Raw genomic sequence first — 21,459 nt, 5'->3', positions numbered from 1 at the left:
ATCCACCTTAAATGACGTTAACATAGTATGAATGGAACGCAGAGTAACTGGACCATCTAAACTGTCCTCATTTTCCTGAGAAGGTACAGGAGGACCACTTGCTTGTCTAGGTGGGGATTTTGGAGACGTAGCAGACTCAGGTGGTGATTGTTGAAGACGACTTTTAGTAGAGGTAGAAGAGGATCCAAAAAAGTGAACAGGTGGGGCTGATTTGGCCGCTTTTATTCTTTTTGGAGCCATACCGATGTGATCCAATGAAGCGGCACCTCCAACTAGTGTTGAGCAGATACAGGTACTGGTGATGTTTAAATTTATGATCGGTGGTTACATTGAGAAGGAAAGATTAAATCTGCATGTTGATAAGTTTCAGAGAGGCATCAGGGTCAACGCGGAAAGCTGTTTCAGAGAGACATAGTGAGTCACAACTAATAACGACACTTCAGTAATCCGCCCGGGCTCCTGGAGAACAAGTAGGCATAGAGAGCAATAACCATAGAGGTGACTGATTTTGGTATTATATGTTTGCACAGAAGATCCAAAATGGCGTCTACTATAACTCGATTACTCTCTGAAGAGGGTACTGCAATATTAAGGAGACCAGAGTCAAAACTGCAACCCCGGGCCAGCCGACAGGTCACTCGTCACGGCCACCTATAGCTGCAGTATCTCAATGTGTACTCAGGGAGCAGATTTAAGGGAGCCAGGGATCAGGAGCCACAGTTCAACACAGGAATTAATTTGATATTATCATGTACCTGTGTATAGAGGTGGTTGGTCAAAGGGGCCCTGGTAAGGTGTCCTCTTTACTCCTGGTGTCAGGGTCTCCCAAGCGGCAGATGTTGAGGTAATGCAGGGGGAGTTATAAAGGAGCCAAAATGGCGCCCCCCCCGCGATTCGCGGCTCCGTTTACCGGACCTTCCTGGGTTTCCCCGACTCCACAGGCCACCTAGACCGCCACTCCAGTCAGGCAGAGTGGGGTCCAAGGTGACAGGACGGCCGCGGGAAAGTCCGGCCGCGATCGGCGGCAAGTGCGGCACCGGCGGGCCCGGCTTGAAAATCGAGGCCGGGGACTCTGGAGGCGGAGTAGGCCGCAAAGGCCCCGGAGGAGATAATCCTTCGCGACCTCCAGCCGGGGGATCAGCGGAGCCCAGAGGGGGTAAGTATGCAGGAGAGGTCTCCCCAAACAGCGAGGGGCAGGCGTAGCAGGGCACTCTATGAGGGTTTGTAGGGAGCTGAGGTGCAACACGTCTGCCCTGGTATCCAGTCAGGCCACGCCCCACTATCGTTTTTTTTAATGATTTATAATGATTGTTCTGTACGGTGTCTTAAAAATAAATTATAGTAATAATAATTCTTAAACTAACAGTGCAAATTTACAGTAGCCATCTGTAATTAGCTTTAAAGTAAATCTTGGCGCTAGACACTAATTACATCAAATACATGTATAAAAAGGACAATGTATAAGACTGCAGCAGATATCAAACTCTGTGTACGTTTGAGATCAAAAGAATCATAAAATACAAAAATCTGCGCTGTCACCATACATTCTTATTGTATCTATAGGTGTATATATATATATATGTATATTTTTTATGCTACTTGTGTATCAATACTGCTTATATAGTGACAACTATCACTTTTACTTGTAGAGGAACACCATCCTGTTTGTTGTATTATTATCTTGTTTATCAATGTGTATTTTTTATATTTATTTGTTTGATTAAATTATTTATGATTTAAAATATACTACTACGTTTACTATTTAAATAATTTTTGACATGTATGGTGACAGCGCAGATTTTTGTATTTTATGTAATTAGCTTTGATGGGTCTATCCGGGTCAAATTGGACAATGCCAGCAAATGTTGGTTGCTATGGGCTACTGCTGCACACATGCACTGTGTTTGTAAACAGAACTCAGTACCTGATTATTTTTTTCCAGAGCAAAACTAACTTAGATACACTTTACAACCCATTGTAAAGTGCCTCAAACAGCCGATATCCTTTTGCATTTTTTTACTTAACATATTCTCTGTGTCTCCTCAGTGTTCCTCAATAGCCAGCAGGCCATGTCTCTCCTGAAACGCTCTCGTAGAGCTAATACTTTTTTGGAGGAGGTGAAGCAGGGTAATATGGAAAGAGAATGTATGGAAGAGCTGTGTGACTATGAGGAGGCAAGAGAGATAAAAGAGTCCAAAGTGGATACGGTGAGATTCTCAGTATTGCATTAAAAGAAATAAAATAAAAACTGATGTTTAATATGAGAAAATACACACAATGCTTAATGGATATGCAAAAACAATTTGCCTGACGGTTTTTCGATACTAAAATTTGTCAGTCAGCATGCACAGCACACTTTGGGTCTGATGAGCATGTGCGCACCCCAACTTGATGACATCATTTTTTTTTTTTATCACCGCTTGGCTTTATTATATAGATAACCCCAATCAGATGGTCCTCCCAGGTGAAATAAACAAACGCTCTCTGTCTGGAAGAACATTTAAGGTTATAGCAGCTCCCCAATAACCCAATTTACATACTATGGGCCTCCTTAGAGGAGGACACTGTAGCACAGCCGCTGCGTACACTGCCGGCTTCTCTAATCCAATGATGCGTCCGAAGATGCAGAATTGGATCAACTGTGTGTCCCTGGCTTGATAATGATTGTTATCAAGTCCAGAATGATAAGAACATGAAACTTGAGAAGTCTGTGACGGGACTGTAGCAGCGTAGTAGGAGTGGGACGACTGATATAAGTGCATTAACTCCACAACAAGCAGGACACTAGTCAGATAATGCTGAATATCCACGATCGACGGAGCAGGAATTCTATGTCCGAGTCACCGGGGTTCACCCAGTAAGACGAGACGGGAATCCTAGGTCAAAGGAATATCCAGCTAGACTGTGATGACTTTGGCTTGCGATGACTATGGGTCTTTGGGTGCACAACGGTGCATCGAACTCCAGATGTAGCACACAGAGATGCGTCATGGTGGTATAGACAGAATGTGTAGGTATGCGTTCTATAGGTGCTCCGGGTTTGTACCCTGATTGGCGTCTTTTAGATGCTTCAGGTTTTGTACCCAAAGTAGCATTGTAGACAAAGAGCAGGTCACGGTGACATTCAGAAAGTCAAGGACTTAGACAATATCAGGAGCCAAATACTAGGACTTGAGAAGACGTTGTACAGGCACTGAATGAGCATCTAGGAAGGGTTTAAATATGCAGTGCCTGTTGGTGATTGGTGGCTGACTCAGCTGACTAGAGAACCAGGAAATCCTGATGGCCCCTGGCTACAACAAGATGGCTGCACCCATGAACTGAGGACACCGCCGGCAACCCTGGAGGATGACGTCAGACTGCACGAGGGACGCCTGTCAGTGCAGAGAGGAAGACCTACGGCCTGCGGCTGGAGCGTTGCCGCGAAGATGATCTGCGGTTGCCCAGGACCATGAACTGAAGGCTGCTGGCTGGGCTCTACGTCAGGACCCTGAATCGGAGCCCCTGACAATTGGGGTCTAAGGAATATACTCTATAGGACCACCTTGGACTCAAGTGCCAGCACTTGTTACCACTGCATGTCAAATGCAATCAGGTTTGACATGTTTTACTGGTGTTTAACACAATGTCAGTGGGAAACCAGCCTAGGGATCTGGCCTCCCATGCACCGTAGTAGCTATAGTTAAGTGCCCTGTAGGCAGGAAACTCTTTAGAGCAGGTGTAAATCCTAAATCCATGATACGAGGGTGAGCTAAAAATGGTCCACACTCCAGTTATATTAAAACTTCTATTGGCTGCACTGTACAGGTTTGAACGTGTTACATCAGTTCATTTGTGACTGCAGTGCAAGAAAAAATGGCTGCCCCACTTGTGACTTGCACGAAAGAAGAGCAGCGTGCAGTGATTTATTTTTTTATGGTCTGAGGGTGTCTGGTGCTGATATTTATCGAATACTTTGTGCACAGTATGGAGAAAGTGTTTTGTCGCGAAGAAGTGTGTATGAATCGATAGAGAAGTTCAAAGAAGTTCAAAGAAGGTCGCACAAGTGTCAGCTATGAATAAGCCCACATCCACGACTGATGAGAACATTGAGCGTGCACGTGAACTTATTCTATTGGATAGATGCGTGATAGTGGGTTATGTTGCAAATCATTTGCAATTCAGCAATGGGTCATCTGATGAAGAGGTGAAGACAGCGGTGCATTCGTGGCTCGCCGCTCAGCCTAAAACATTTTTGATGAGGCTATACGAAAGCTTGTTAACAGATGGACAAGTGTATTGAAATGAAAAGCAGGGAAATTATGTTGAAAAATAATATATTTGTCTTTTCTGAAAGTGGATAAAAATAAATTCTACAGCCAGAGTGCAGATAATTTTTGACTCATCCTCGTATATTTGCATTACCAAATGACTTTGCTGGGTGTAGAGATACTTGTTCGTGTGCATTTGTCACCTGTACACAGTGCCTCAGTAGTATGAAGCACATCATGGCCTCTATCCATACATACCTGCTTTCCTGGAATGTCAAGGTGACTCCTGAATTTTTGGGACCAACCTCCTGTGTCCCACCCACCAACTTAGTGAGGTGGGTGAGATCTTGCCTGATGCCATAATGCAGTGCAAATTCCAAATTATTAAGGCTCTCTTGCACTTGACCCTTGGAGCCCCAATGGCGGGGGGGGCATGGGGGGTCTTTCAAAACATTAGCAGGGTCTTCGTTTCCCAATGGCACTGACGGAGCAGATTAGGGGGATAATAGAGGCATTTTATTGGGACAAATCAGATCTTAAGATGTATGCTCTATTTATTTATTAGGCTGCACTCTCGTGAATAATACTTCAGCGTACAAAATGGCTTCCTCCTCTGTGTGAAAACAAATGGTGCACTTTCATCTATGGTCCTGAACAGAAATACATTGACCTGGTTCATGTGCATAATACATTTGTTGTTAGTTCTCTAATAATCAGTACATGAAAACACTTGAATATGCTGCACCTTTAACATCAACCACGGCAGCCATATTGCTTTACCTCATCTGAGGTGGAATGGCATAATCCTGTATTCCAGGCAGTTACACACTGTCCCTCACCCCCTCTTTTATTTAATCCTCCTTCACATGGTTGTTTGTGTAATAATTGTGTCAGACAGGACACAACATGTGTGTTTGCCATGTGTTATGTATTCAGTATGTGGGCAATTCTTGTTACAACACAGTCAAGTACATGATGTACAGTAACTGCTGCGGTTTGTGTACAGTAGTCATGCCTAAACAGTCCTGTTTCTCCTTTGTTACAGGATGCATTTTGGTCCCGGTATCAATGTGAGTATTCGCTGTCACAGACCACTGTTTATCTATTTGCTGATTTCCTCATCACTTAGATGTCACAAGGGATATGTATGAAGCAATATACTAAAGCAGAGTTTGCATCAGGCTGTTTGTCCAGCACAACATGTCCTGTGACTGTTCATTTGTGCTTCACTAGGTGGTGGGCGGGATGAAGGTCGATCCGGCCTCTCTTCTGGGGGTGCCGGGGGCTACCCGAAATAATGAGAGTCTCGCACACCTTCTGGGAGAGTAGGCAAATATGATTTATATAGAGTTGCAGGATCAGTTTAGGGGGCGCCATTTCCTGGTGTAAGGACGCACTCTGCATGCTGCAGACAGTCAGTATCACAGCAGTCCGGGGCCTTGAGACAAGCGTCCACAGCTAATTTATTTGTGTAACTAAATAAACAAAATCATAAAATAAATCCTAGCCTATCCGGCTCTAACTAAACAGAAGTCTCCCTCTCTAAGGACACCATTTAACAAGGTTAGAAAAAATTGACTCAATATAACGCTTGCACTTGTTCCCGGTCACAGTGCTTTTTGCCTAACTGCTACTGGTATAACACTACCATGCAGAGGCGTCACAATTATTTATTTTTTTTCAAATATCTTTTTATTTTAGATTTTTCAGACAAGAAAAATACAAAAAAGTAACAAAAATACTCTTGTAGGTATAACAGAAAGAAGTCATTTAAATATGACAGAGTAGATACAAACATACTGCTCAATGACATAAAGACAAAAAAGTCGACCATGAAATATACAGTTATTTCCAAGCATCTGAGAATGATTACAGATATGGTTAAACAAAACAGAAGTAAGGAACTCTAAAAGAAGTTCCAATCTCAAAAATCACATCAAAACTGTAATAATTGAGAACCTCAAGGTTCCAGATTCTGGTACTCTATTAGATTAAAAAAAAGAAAACAATTTATATCTTTAGCCAACTAATACAAAATAATATAATATAAAATATAATATTTATAATAATATAAAATAAAAATAGACAATATACATAATGAAGAAAAGGAATAAAGAGAAAGAGAATAGAAGAGAGGGGGGGGGGAGAAGGAGAGATAAGTACCCGTATTTTTAGGTGTTTCTAGGACTGAGTCTTCTATAGTAGAGACCTTTTAATAATTTAATTCAGAAAGCTTGAACAGAAGTCATTCAGATCACTTAAGGAAAACAGACATAATATATGAGTTAAACCAGTTTTTGGTGCAAGTACCATGATGTGGTTTCAAAAATGTTATTAATATGGGATTGAGTGGAGTTATCCAAGTGAGATATATAAAAGCCCCATTTTCTCTGGAAACGTTCTACCCCCTTCTCTATATCCGGGAGAGTGTCACGCCGGTCAAAATAAAGTACTTGAAGTATCATACGTTTAACATCCCCAAGAAAAGGAGGGGTCTTTACCGTCCAATTTATGAGAATCGCTTTCTTAGCGATGGTCACTATTATCGTAAGGAGCGGAATAACTGTTTTCTTATTATGAGGGAACACATTCCAATTACTAAAGTTCGCAAAAATTAAAGCTAAGGGATCTTTTACTAGACGTATTGATAACGAATCATTTATAAAGCACATAAGTTTATCCCAGAATTTGCGGATGCGCCCACATTCCCATATATTGTGCCAAAAAGTGGCTTTAGAGGCTTTGCACTTCACACATTGTCCCGTCTCATCTAATACCATATGAGCTCTGCTACTCTGCGAAATATATGCCCTATGTAAAATCTTCACATGGACTTCCTGTAGGCGAGCCGAGTGTAGGATTTTCAGGGTGGACTCATAATATCTGAAAAGAATTTCAGGAGAATCAATTATGGGGATATCAACTGCCCATCTCTTCGCGCATTTATAGGGATTTTGCTTTAGATGAAGTGAATTCAGTTGTCAAAAGTTTAGTTTTGTAATTATTTTGCATTGTGAACGTAAATATGGAGTCTAGTGCATCTTTTGCACCTGGGTCTGTCAAAGCAGGAGGGATATGTTGGATAAAATGTCTGACTTGGAGATACATGAAAAATTGAGAGTTAGAAAGATTGAATTTATCCTTAAGAATTTGAAATGAAAGAAAGGTGCCGCCTGGGTCAAAAACATCTTTGATTTTTGCTAGACCTTTAGCCTTCCAAACGAGGAAGTGAGAGTTATCTAAACTTGGGCTAAACATAGGATTACCCCAAAGGGTGTTGTATTTTGAAGAACAGGCGTTTCGGTTGAGTCTCTGGTTAATGTTCCACCACGCCTTGTAGGTGTCACGAAAAATTATATTACTGAAAATTAGATTGGGGAGCTTGGATTTAGGTGTGTGTAAAAGTGCACTTGGAGCAAAAGGAGAAAGTAATTCTGTCTCCAGAGACAGATCTGTATAAATATTATTTCCAAGACACCAATCCAACACATATCTATAAAATACAGCTGCTGAAAAGACCTTCAGATCTGGGATGCCCAAACCACCCCTCTTCCTGTCACCCTGAAGCTTAGCTAGAGCTATTCTGGTTTTCCTGCCTCGCCATAAAAACTTGGAGGCTGCTTTTAAGTAAGCATTAATATCCTTTTGGGTAAGAGCAATAGGAAGCATTTGAATTAGATAAGCAATCTTCGGAAAGATTATACTCTTCAAAACCGCTACTCTTCCCAACAACGACAAAGAAAGTTCACGCCAATCCTCTAATTGCTTATAAATTTTCGAGAGTATTGGGGAAAAATTACAATGGTATATTTTAGTAGTCACGTCGGGGATGTATACCCCCAAATATTTTAAAGTGTTCTGTGATCTTAAAAATTGGGAACAAACCGTGGGTAGGATAGAAGGGGGGTCCGATCCCAAACACAACAACTCAGATTTGTTAAAATTTACCCTATATCCCGAGAAAGATCCAAAGCGCTCAATATTTTCTAAAATTGAGGGTATAGAAGATTCAGGATGGGAGACAAACAACAACATGTTGTCTGCAAATAGAGCCAACTTGGACTCCACTGTTCCTATCTTGATACCAGAGAACTGCTCATCATTCCTCAGCGTAACCGCCAGAGGTTCCAGTGCTTCTGCGAACAGCAAGGGGGACAACGGGCAACCCTGCCTCGTCCCCCTGCCTATCACAATAGGATGAGACAGGTAACCGTTACAGGCAATCTGGGTTATTGGATTAGTATAAGTAGCTGAAATTAAATTTATAAAATTATCAGGGAAGCCAAAACATCTTAGAGATTCGAAAAGATGATCCCAAGTTAGTAAATCGAACGCCTTCTCGGCATCCAAAGAGAGAAGTAAAGGTGTCCCCCGGTTCTCTCTGAGTTCTAATCCTTGCATAATCGAAACAACTCTCCGAATATTGGTCACTGAGTGCCTACCCATGATAAAACCGGTTTGGTCTGTATGTATTACCGCTGGCAAGCATAATTTAAGGCGATCTGCCAAAATTTTTGTAAAGAGTTTATAATCCGAATTTAGTAAAGAGATAGGCCTGTAAGACCCCGGATGTTCAGGATCTCTTCCTGGTTTAGGGAGTAATTTAAGAATGGCGCTGTTAAAATAAAGTGGCAGAAATTTATTTTGAAGTATATCATTATACATTTCTAATAAAGTGTCTCCAAATTGAGGGAAGAGAATTTTCAAATACTCTCCAGTAAGGCCGTCGGGTCCTGGGGCCTTATTGGGTTTGAGAGAGCGTATAGCTCTAGAGAGTTCTGATATTGTAATAGGGGCACATAGTTTTTCTGCAGCTTCCTGACTAATCTGGGGTAAGTGTAATTGTTCCCAGAATCTATCTCTTTGTGTATAATCTATTTGACTGTTTGCATAAAGATCTGAATAAAACGTCCTAAGGGTTTCGGATATTTGAGTACCGGTATGCACACGTGTACCCTTTGGATCTATCAGGGATTGGATGATATTTGTTGTACGAGGGCCACGTAATAAATTGGAGAGAAGATGCCCTGTTTTGTTGCCGAATTTGTGAAATTTAAAATCTGAGATATATTGTGATCTATCATGATAGTTTGACACAATAGAGTCAAAAGTCAATTTTTTATCTAGGTAAATTCTTTTATGTATGGGAGAGAGAGTCAATTTATATGTTTGGAAAGCGTCCGTTAGCTCTCGTTGGGCCTTATGGTAATTATTATAATAATTCTTCGTATGTTGTTTCACATACGATATTATCTCGCCTCTTATTACTGTTTTGGATGCTTGCCAGAATAGGGTAGGGTTCGTGAGCCTGTGCTCCTCATTATTAGTTTTATAGGTTTGCCAGGTGGACTCTAGCATAGATCTAAACTCAATTGAGTTAACTAAGTGTGTGGGGAATCTCCATTGTCTATAAGAACCCTTGTCAATTTCTTCCTTAATAGTGACGCGAATTAGTGCGTGATCCGAGATAGATTGTTTCAATATGTCCCTCTTGTACCTTGGGAAAAAGGGTAGTCGAGATTAACAAATAGTCGATTCTAGAAAGAGAGCCATGAGCAGCTGACAAACGTGTATTCTTTTTCTAGTGGATGTAACGCTCTCCATATGTCTATAAGATCTAATTGTTTTTCAAAGGCTAAAATACCAAGTTTAGGTGGTTTAATTGGACGGGTTCTAATTGTCTGTCTGTCTAGAATCGGAGACGAAATGATGTTAAAATCACCTCCCACAATAAGCCTAGTCCCAGAAGGCGAGTTTAGTTTATTCAGAATTTTTTGGAAGAAAGATCTGTTATATACATTTGGAGCATAAACATTGCACAATCTGTAGTTAGTACCATTAATAGTCACATCAATTATTACAAAACGACCCTCTGGGTCTAGGACGGAAGAATATATCACATAGGAGTGTTTTTTATGTATCAATATTACCAAACCTCTTGCTTTGGAGGTAAAAGAGGCATAGGCCATAACTTTATATTGAAACATATTCAATTTATTTATTTCAGGGTCTAATAAATGGGTTTCCTGAAACATCATTAGATTAATGTGTAATTTGCGAATATAAGTAAACACCCTTTTCCTTTTAATAGGGGAATGCAACCCACCCAGGTTCCACGAACCAATATTCAATGAGCCCATTGTGTGGAAAATAAAACAGGTCTCACATTAGCAGGACTACCAAAGGTTATACCATATATAGGATCAGTAATAATAAATTCTAGAACATTTTTAAAAGACTCATGTTGCATATTAAGTACATTATCCTCATCAAGTCGGGGAGGGAAGGGTGGGTAAGTAGGAGGGAAGAGAAGAGAAAGAGGGGAAAGAAGAGAAAAGAAAACATTCAAAAAAATCATAATAATAAAAATAACAAAATAAAAACACATAAAATTACGCTCCACAGGGAGGCAATCTATAACTGAAGCCCTCAGGCAGCGCATGAAAACCTCTGACATGAAAAGCATTAATACCCAAAACCTCAGGCAAATACATAGAAAAAGAACAGAAAAACAATATAATACATTATATGTTTTAGCCCGCCACGGCCCTATGATATATGTGTTGACAATTAACGTAAATAGTTAGAACGTCAAAATTCACCAACAAAGGAAAAAAGAACATTTATGAAAATCGTAGTAATTACCCTATGCAATATGCATTTTTTATGGATACAATGAAGAAAGTCTCTAAGTCACCCCACTGAGGAGGCAGAGTGGACGGGTGGAGATGCCTGAGTTGCGTCGCCCTCCTCCGATAGAAATGCCATCGCATCTGCCGCCGTGGAAAAATCTTGATATGAGGAGCCATCAAACAATCGAAGGCGTGCAGGAAATAATAATGCAAATTTGAGGCCATCTCTAATCAGACGAGAGCACACTGGGTTGAACTCTTTACGTGCTCTGGTGACCTCGGTAGAATAGTCTTGGAACAAAAATAACTTGGTGTTTTCCCACATCAGATTGCACTTGCGTCGAGAGGCTGACCATATGGCTTCCTTATGTGCAAAATTTAAGCATTTGAAGATGACCACCCTAGGTCTATTTGAACCTGTATCTCTGACAGGCCCTAGGCGGTGCGCTCGTTCAATTACCAAATCAGAGCTAATATCACCCAACTCCAGCAATTCAGGCAGGGACTGACGTAAGAAATGGTATAAGGCAGTTCCTTTGATAGATTCAGAAAGTCCCACTAGACGCAGGTTGTTCCTTCTGGAACGATTTTCTAAGTCATCGATCTTATTGCATAGTTGGTAATTAGACTTTTCCAGTGTTTCACATTTACTTTTAAGGATTTGTATGTCATGGAAGTTGACCCCCACTCTATTTTCAATTGTGTCCACAAGAGTTTCCACTCGTGCAACATTAGACTTAATATCTGCTATAGCCTGTGTAAAGATGGATGCTTGATCTTGCAGCATCAGACCCATTGTGTCTTTTATAGCCTGCACCATTGATGCATAACTTATAGGCTGTTCAGGGTTAGAAAATGTAGGTTTAGTAGAGATCAAGTCGGAAGTCAGTAAGTTAGAGTCTTTCACCTGCGGCTCAATGACAGCGGCCATAGTGGAATCCCTGCGTCTGTCTACCCGTTGTTTCTGATTTGATTTTCCTGGCATCAGCGGAGGGAAGAATTTCTCCATACAGTGGAGACACTCAGCAGGAGATATATTAAATAAAGAGGGGGGTCGTAAACGCCTAAAAGGCGGTTAACATATAGTCGGGGTGGCAATGGAGTAGTAATATAGATCTAAGCCATATCCTGCCTAAGGTCCAGCAGATCTTCACAGCATGTCAGAAAGTGATAGCGGGCCTGTGCAGTATGTAGCAAACTGGGGCCAAACGCAGCACGCACCAGATGTGGAGGAGAAGGAAAGGACCCAGCAAGGGTGGACAGAGTCTGCCACGAGAGCTAGGAGGACAGAGAGATTAATGAGTCCCCCGTCTCCCAGTGTTTTGCTCTTGAGCCGTGAGCCGCGACCAGCGCACTGCTCACAGTGCTCTCCAAAATGGCGCCGGCGTCTCCTCTCAGACCCACCGCAAGACACGTACCAGAGGGCAGCTCCGGATCCTGAGGATCACCGCGGGATAGTGAAAGTAAGTCGCGGGGGTATCACTGCAGGGTGGAGGGAGAGGGGGTACCTTAATGTGCAGCGTGTGTGGCAGCCGTGAGTCCCGCCTGTAGGCGACCGGAAATCGAGGCCGCTGCTTGATGTGTGCTTGGTGTTTGGAGGCTGCAACCTGCAGCAGCGTAAAATCTCACTGCCCGATTCCGCGGACCCCGCACCTTCGTTCAGGCAGTACACAGGCGGGTGTAGTGGGTGAAAGTCAGCTGCCAAGCCTTGGCAGTAGCCGGATAATCTCCTTAATCAGCGGGAGCTCAGGCTGCGTGCATCCATCTCTTTCAACGGTCAGGCCACGCCCCCCCCGCGTCACAATTATTTAATGTTGGGGTGGGTAAGAGATGATTTTATTTTAGAGACCCCCTCCCCCCTTGTCCCCACCCACGCTTCCTCTCCCTCCATCTCACCTGTTGCTGGCCGGTAGCATGATGGAGGAAGAGGCCAGCACCCCGGAAAGGGGAGGACGGGACCATCAGGAAGGAGTAGGCGGCAGGCAGGGGCTGTGCACATTATAACAATAGGCTACACAGCCCCTGCACTGCATGCACGGAGGAAGAAGTGTAATGTGCGGCCTTTTAACTTAGACCGCACATTATACCACCTCCTCCTCCATACCTGCCCCAGTGGAGCTTACAATCCATATTCCCTACCTCATGGACTCACACATACATAAGGATTTTATTTCTTTTTGTTTTATAATCCACCTAAAAGTATGTTTTTGGATTGTGGGAGGATACCAACGTACCCAGAGGAAACCCACGCAAATGTGAGAAGAACATACAAACTCCACACAGGTAGGGTAGGAATCAAACCATACTTGCCTACTCTCCCGAAATGGCTGGGAAGCTCCCGAAAATTGGGTGACACTCCCGGCCACCAGGAAGAGTGGACAAGTCAGCGGAGATCTGAACTCTGAATACAGGCGGAGATCTGAACTCTGAATACAGAAGGAGATCCACATTTCTAAGCATGCAATGCGGCCACAGATGACTCTAAATCCACCTCGATATCCGCAGCCCTACTATCTTTACCTTTAGAGATTCTCTGACTATGCTTCATTTTAGACAGCTAGTGTTTTGGACATAGTTTAAACTTTAAAGCTGATCTCTGTCTCATCCACAGCTTGTCATCCTGAAAGGAAGCCACCAAGGCAATCTCTGGATCTCTGTATAGCAGGTGAGCACTGGTATCTGTTATTTCCATCAAACACTATCATTTATTAGTTTGTGCACCCTCTTTGTCTTGTACCTGGTGGTCTATCATTTTCAAGTTATTAATAAAATAGTGCAATTAGCAATGCATTAACATTCATTTTATTATCAATATTATGTGCTCATTCAATGCTATACAAGTATCGTTGTGATTGCGCTCTGGGCCTGATTCAGAGCTGAACGCTCTGACCAGAGCGCTCGCTCTGAATCAGGGCCCTCCTACCTTTTTTTGGAGCGTCCTCATGGACGCTCGCATAGCTGTGGGTTACCACCCACAGTTATAGCGAGCGTCCATGATGATGGTCGCGATGGTCTTGACCATCGCGACCATCGGGCTTGCGACGGAGACCCTGCGGTAGGGTCTCGCTGCCGCAAGCCCTGGAGTGATTTTGGCTCTATCAGAGCCAAAATCACTCCCACTGACATCACTAGTGATGTCAGTGGGGCTGGCTTGAGACGGTAGGCGTTCCCATGGGAACGCCTCCGTCTGGCAGGCACGCCCCCGGCATGCCCACCAAAGGGGGCGTGCTGTCAATCAACATCGACAGCACGCCCCCTTTGGTGCGAGACCCGGAGCGATGGTGAGCCCATCGCTTGCCGGGTCTCGCGCAAGCACACGACGGAGCTCCCTCCGTCGTGCGCATGCGCAGTGGGGAACATCGACCCACTTGCGAGCATCCTGCCGCTCGCGAGCGGGTCTGAATGACCCCCTCTGTTCACAATATTGGTGCTGCAGCATACTGTACATAACAAAGCTGTTGCTTTGAACTCTATACACAGTGTTGCTGTGGCTGAGCTCTATACATGGTGTTACTGTGCCTGAGCTCTATACATGGTGTTGCTGTGGCTGAGCTCTATACACGGTGTTGCTGTGGCTGAGCTCTATACACGGTGTTGCTGTGGCTGAGCTCTATACATGGTGTTGCTGTGGCTGAGCTCTATACATGGTGTTGCTGTGGCTGAGCTCTATACACGGTGTTGCTGTGGCTGAGCTCTATACATGGTGTTGCTGTGGCTGAGCTCTATACATGGTGTTGCTGTGGCTGAGCTCTATACACGGTGTTGCTGTGGCTGAGCTCTATACACAGTGTTGCTGTGGCTGAGCTCTATACACAGTGTTGCTGTGGCTGAGCTCTATACATGGTGTTGCTGTGGCTGAGCTCTATACACGGTGTTGCTGTGGCTGAGCTCTATACACAGTGTTGCTGTGGCTGAGCTCTATACACAGTGTTGCTGTGGCTGAGCTCTATAAACGGTGTTGTTGTGGCTGAGCTCTACACACAGTTCTGCTCTGGCTGTACTCTACACAGAGTGTTGCTCTGGCTGTACTCTATATGAAATCGGTATGAAATAACGATGGACGGGGTGCCGGCTGTCAGTACACTGACAGCGGCATCCATATGGTTAAAATCCCGACAGGGGAACGGTAAGTAATGTTCTCCTGTCCTATTTATCCCCTAACCCTCCTTTCCTGCATCCTTAAATTAAACCTCCCTACCTGGTACCCTAACTCTCCCGGTAAGTGCCTAAACCTAACCCTTCCCCCTTAGTCCCTTATCCTCCCCCTTCATGCCTAACCCTAACCTCCCCCCGGTGGTGCCTGAACCTGACCCCCCTGCCCTTAGCCTAACCCCAACCTCCCCCCTCCAATAGCCTAATGCTAACTCCCCCCGGGGGTGCCTAAACCTGAGTCCTCCCCCCTGTGGCTGATACTTACCTTTCGCCGGTGTCCTTATGATCGGGATGCCGTCTGCCGAGATCCCGATGCCAGCATCCAGAGTCATGTCGGGATTTCGGCGCTGGTGCTGTCTTGGAGATCGGGGTTCCGATGCCGGGGTTCTGACAGACGGCATCCTGCTTGTCGGGATCCTAACCGCATCCCCTCTATGCACAGCGTTGCTGTGGCTGAGCTCTATACATGGTGTTGCTCTGGCTGAACAATATACACAGTGTTGCTGTGGTTGAAGTCTATGCATAGTGTTGCTGTGGCTGAACTCTATACATAGTGTTGCTATGGCTGAGCTCTATACACGGTGTTGCTCTGTCTGCACTCTACACACGGCATTGCTCTGGCTGAGCTCTATACACAGTGTTGCTGTAGCTGAACTCTATACACAGAGTTGCTGTTACAGAACTCTATGCACAGTATTGCTGTGACAGAACACTATACACAGTATTGCTGTGACAGAACTCTATACACAGTGTTGCTGTGACAGCACTCTATACACAGTGTTGCTGTAGCTGAACTCTATACACAGTGTTGCTGTAACCTGACCTCTATGCACAGTATTGTTATGATCTGAACTCTACACATTAGTGTTGCTATGGTTGAACTCTATACACAGTGTTGCTGTGACAGAACTCTATACACAGTGTTGCTGTGACAGAACTCTATACACAGTGTTGCTGTGACAGAACTCTATACACAGTGTTGCTGTGACAGAACTCTATATACAGTGTTGCTGTGACAGAACTCTATACACAGTATTGCTCTAGCTGAACTCTATACACAGTGTTGCTCTAGCTGAACTCTATACACAGTGTAGCTCTAGCTGAACTCTATACACAGTGTAGCTCTAGCTGAACTCTATACACAGTGTTGCTGTGACAGAACTCTATACACAGTGTTGCTGTGACAGAACTCTATACACAGTATTGCTCTAGCTGAACTCTATACACAGTGTTGCTCTAGCTGAACTCTATACCCAGTGTTGCTGTGACAGAACTCTATACACAGTGTTGCTGTGACAGAACTCTATACACAGTGTTGCTCTAGCTGAACTCTATACACAGTGTTGCTATGGATGAACTCTATACACAGTGTTGCTGTGACAGAACTCTATACACAGTGTTGCTGTGACAGAACTCTATACACAGTGTTGCTGTGACAGAACTCTATACACAGTGTTGCTCTAGCTGAACTCTATACACAGTGTTGCTCTAGCTGAACTCTATACACAGTGTTGCTCTAGCTGAACTCTACACACAGTGTAGCTCTAGCTGAACTCTATACACAGTGTTGCTGTGACAGAACTCTATACACAGTGTTGCTGTGACAGAGCTCTATACACAGTATTGCTCTAGCTGAACTCTATACACAGTGTTGCTCTAGCTGAACTCTATACCCAGTGTTGCTGTGACAGAACTCTATACACAGTGTTGCTGTGACAGAACTCTATACACAGTGTTGCTCTAGCTGAACTCTATACACAGTGTTGCTCTAGCTGAACTCTATACACAGTGTTGCTCTAGCTGAACTCTATACACAGTGTAGCTCTAGCTGAACTCTATACACAGTGTTGCTGTGATAGAACTGTATACATAGTGTTGCTGTAGCTAAACTCTATACACAGTGTTGCTGTATCTGAACTCGGGGCCTGATTCAGAGCCGGACGCTATTTGCGCTCACTCGTTCAGAAAAAGGGGCTGGATATTTAAATTGAGCGCTCGCTCTTTGTGGTCTGTTGACGCCTCTATTGTCTGAGCGAGCATCCAAAACATGCGCTCGCTATTTTGTAAAGACGCCCCTTGGCCGCTCGCATCATACGTCATCTCCGCTATTTTTTAGATTAATCGAGTACATCGAAAGGCGTATGAACTGCACGCTATTCTTGTGGTAGCATATTCCTACCGCAATCTTGTGAGCAGTTCAGGCTAAAAGACAACCAAGTAACGTGGTCGATGACGCTGCTTTGTTAATTATGCACACCCTTAAAACGCCTGTTTTGACCGTTTGGCACGCCTGCGTTCGGATCTCCACTCCCCGTTTTCAAGCACCTTCCCCTGTTACCACCCACAAACGCCTCATCCTGTCACTCAAATTACCAGGCATTCGCCATTTTGCGAGCACTGACTTGTTAGCGCATGCGCATTACGACCCATACGCATGCGCAGATGTGCGAACATCGCTCGGAGCGAACGAGCGGCCGCTTTCGAGCGGCTCTGAATCAGGCCCTCTATACACAGTGTTGCTCTAGCTAAACTCTATACACAGTGTTGCTGTAGCTAAACTCTATACACAGTGTTGCTGTATCTGAACTCTACACAGTGTTGCTCTAGCTAAACTCTATACACAGTGTTGCTCTAGCTGAACTCTATACAGTGTTTCTGTGACAGAACTCTATACACAGTGTTGCTGTAGCTAACTTCTATACACAGTATTGCTGTGAACTGACCTCTATATACAGAATTGCTGTGACCTGACATCTATACACAGTGTTGTTATGACCTGAACTCTACACATTTCTGATTGACAGGTGACTGCGCAGTGGACATTGGTACAAATTACATAGGAAACATCAGCGTCACCAGATCTGGACGATTTTGTCAGTACTGGGCCAGCAACTTTCCCCATAAGACAAAGTGAGTAGGGATCACTATGTGTGTCCTGTGAATGTCTGTATTTTATATATTTGTTATTTAGCATTGTGATTACCACAGTCTGATTCCCTGTTTTAACCACTATATTCACTTGATATTAAACCCACCTTCTGTTCTCATCCGTGCATCTTATTCAACTGATATCACTGAGCTGCTGCTTCAAATGACAGATCCGACATTCACTGCAGTTGCATGGGCATTGACAAGTAATGCTTGTGGTAACTCTATGTGGGTGCAGGTGAAAGGGGTGTAACTATGGGTGTAACTATCATAGGTGCCAGGGGTGCAGCTGCTATGAGGCCCAGAGCTGAGGGAAGTCCATCTTCCTTGTCAAGGTTACATGTGTCATACACATTTTCACCATTGGGTGGTACATAGGGGTCATTACAAACTTTTGCTATGGGGCCTTCAAGTACCTAGTTACGCCCCTGGGTGTAGAGATTGCAAGACAGTTGGCAACAGAGATGGCATTATACACAGGGCCACCACCACGCCCTTGGGACTTGAGCTTACTGTTATATAGTCAGTTATCTTAACCACTAAGCCAATCCCTCTTTATGGGAGAGATGTACTAAGCTCTGGAAAGTGATAAATGGGAGAGTGATAAACTAACAACCACTCAGCTCATAACTGTCATGTTACAGGCTGCGTTTGAAAAATGACAATTAGGAGCTGCTTGGTTGGTAGTTTATCACTCTCCAATTTATCACTTTCCAGAGCTTAGTACATCTGCCCCTATATATGTTATACAGGTATACATCTATGAAGAAAGGAATGCGACAATATCACTAAAAGATCCCTTAGATATGATTGTGTTTGTGGCTCTGATCTGACCTCTGAAAGCTGCTGACTCTCCATTTGTTTTGCAGAATTAACCCGGTCACCCACCCAAACAAGTCCTTAACGGAGAACTTTTGCCGGAACCCGGATGACAATCCATTGGGGCCATGGTGCTACACGAAGGACCCCGAAAAACCCAGAGAGGAGTGTGCAGTGCCTATATGTGGTAACTACACGATGAACGGACATTAATAATTTGCAGTGCTGCCATCATCCTTAGTAATTATTGTCTATGACCAGTGAATCTTCTTACGTATGGATTTTCAGTTGTTAGTCATAGGTCACCATTAGAGAGAAAATGACATGGCACTGTGGGCATTTCCACATTCAACATGTTAATTATCAGGGGCAGAGTGACCCCTGATAATGAAGTATCCAACTCGCTGCAAGTAGCAGTGTAGGATAAAAAATCACCAGAGCAATTCAACATTTCTCTGGTGCGGAGACAGGTGAAGATTCAAAGATCAGCTACCTCCGCGATCGTACTTCCGTAGCAGTGAAACTTAGCACTGCCGAGCTAGTGCGCATGTGTTAAACTTAGGTTCACACATGCGCAGGAAGCCCAGACGTCCAGAGGTGGGATCAGGAATTGCTGCCATCTGAAGATGACAAAGGTTCCGGCTGTCAAACTCCGAAAATTTTAGATTTTGGAGCTTGATGAATGTTGTCCACATAGATGGGAACACCGGGCCAGATCGGGAGTGAAAGGTAAGCAGGAGATATCCGTGATATCGCCTGTATTACATTTATAATGAATGGCGCCGATCCTTAATATGTACAAAAAGAGGTGAAAAAGTTAATTTTCATCTAATTTTGTAGAAATTAAGGGATGATGAATGGACCCCAGAGAACAGAGGTTCCCAAACCTTGCCATTACAGTCTACGTTTTAAGGATATCCATGCTTCACCACAGGTGACTTAATTAGTACCTCAGTCGATTTGATTTAACCATCTGAGCTCAAGCATAGATATCCTTAAAAGGTGAGCTGAGCTGTAATGGCGGAGTTTGGGAACCTCTGCCTTAGAAAAACCCATTTCCTAGGTTCAACATGTTGCAACTTTTTTTAAAGTCTACCCATCATGTAAACACAGTAGAGGCAGAAGTTTTTGGGATGTCTGAACCAGTATATTCTCCTTAACCCTGTATATTCTCCTTAACCTTCTAGAAGATAATAGCTAGAATCTGATTGGTTGCTATGGGCAACACTTCTAAAAACTCTCACTTAAGTAAATTTATCCCATATAGTCATATTTTAAAATAATGAAATAATTGACCCAATCACAAATGAATGTTTATTCACCAGCCCTCACCTTTCCAAGTAGCACTGTGTGGTTCCCTTGTTAGAATCGGGAGCCCTCCCATTGGTGCTGCACCTGATACCCTCACTGTGTCGACGATAAGAGTAACTTTCAAGAGGAGGTGCAAACAGTGCCGCGTAATGCGGGCTATACATCTACAGTGCAATTCCCTGATGCTGATCCGCCGATGAAAAATGCAGATCTGCAGTCATTGATGATCGGCAATTCGTTAGCAAATCAGGGAAAAAAACATCTTAAAAAACAAGAGATATGGTAAGAATTTACCTTTGTTATCTCTGTTTCTACGAAGTCCATAGGGTCCACAGGGTGACCTTGGGGTATAGCTGGATCTGGATCCACGGGCACCACGCAGTTAAAGCTTTAGCTGCTCCCAGGATGCACTTGGGTCCATCCTCCTCTATACCCCGCCCCCGAGCCACAGGCACCTCAGTTGGTAAGCAGCCCAGGCCGGAGGAGGAGACTAAACAGAGAGAAGGAAGACTGGAACACACAAGAAAACCATACTCACAGAAAAGGGAGATGGAAAACCGGTGACCAGCAACACAGCCCTTTTGAAGCCAGGTGCGTCAGGGCGGGCACCCTGTGGACCCTATGGACTTCGTAGAAACAGAGATAACAAAGGTAAGTTCTTACCATATCTCTTGTTTTCTACTTCAGGGTCCATAGGGGATCCACAGGGTTGACCTTGGGGATGTCCCAAAGCAGTTCAACTAAGGGCGGGGACGCTCCTGTGCAGAAAGGAGAATCCTGCGCCCAAAGGATGCATCCTGAGAGGCAAAGGTGTCAAACGCATAAAACCTCAAAAACGTCTGAATGGAAGACCAAGTGGCTGCCTTGCACAGCTGAACAGCGGAGGCACCACGTCTAGCAGCCCAAGAAGGACCCACAGATTGAGTGAGTGGAATGAGCCTTAACAGAGGCTGGAACAGGTAAACCTTCCTGTACATAAGCCTCCCTAATAACAGAACAAAGCCAACGGGCTAAGGTTTGTTTGTTGGCAGGCCAACCCCTCTTATGAAAACCAAAGAGGACAGACAACAAATCGGACCTTCTAACAGAAGCAGTCCGATCAACATAAATTCTTAGAGCACGGACAACGTCCAACGAAGCCTCACCAGCTGAAAGATCAGGTGACTGAAAAGCTGGGAACAAACAACAAAATACAGGGCGCTTTAAGAAGGTCCAAATATGTAGTAATGGTACACCAGTGATATATATGCCCTCAGCGCTGCAGGTCCAAAGAAACCTACTGTGAAGGTTCCAGAAAAATAGAAACAAAAAAATACAAATAAGACTTGCGCTGCTGATGTATAATAGATCACTGTAAAATAATAAAT

At 43.9% G+C, this 21,459-nt stretch overlaps 1 protein-coding gene across 1 annotated transcript in view; it reads left to right on the top strand.

Moving 5' to 3' along the window:
• Positions 1-749: 749 nt before the first annotated feature.
• F2 (coagulation factor II, thrombin) overlaps positions 750-21,459 on the top strand; it is a 38,229-nt gene continuing 17,519 nt past the window's right edge. Inside the window, exons 1-7 of the mRNA XM_088461530.1 lie at positions 750-844; positions 942-1,156; positions 2,047-2,207; positions 5,296-5,320; positions 13,494-13,547; positions 17,839-17,944; positions 18,832-18,968. Coding sequence (XP_088317656.1) covers positions 750-844; positions 942-1,156; positions 2,047-2,207; positions 5,296-5,320; positions 13,494-13,547; positions 17,839-17,944; positions 18,832-18,968 — 793 coding nt within the window. The remainder of the gene's footprint in view (positions 845-941; positions 1,157-2,046; positions 2,208-5,295; positions 5,321-13,493; positions 13,548-17,838; positions 17,945-18,831; positions 18,969-21,459) is intronic.

Source organism: Taudactylus pleione, unplaced genomic scaffold, assembly GCF_031769625.1.
Source record: "Taudactylus pleione unplaced genomic scaffold, aTauple2 ptg001060l, whole genome shotgun sequence".
NCBI lineage: Eukaryota > Metazoa > Chordata > Amphibia > Anura > Myobatrachidae > Taudactylus > Taudactylus pleione.
This window is presented reverse-complemented; position numbering and strand designations above follow the sequence as displayed.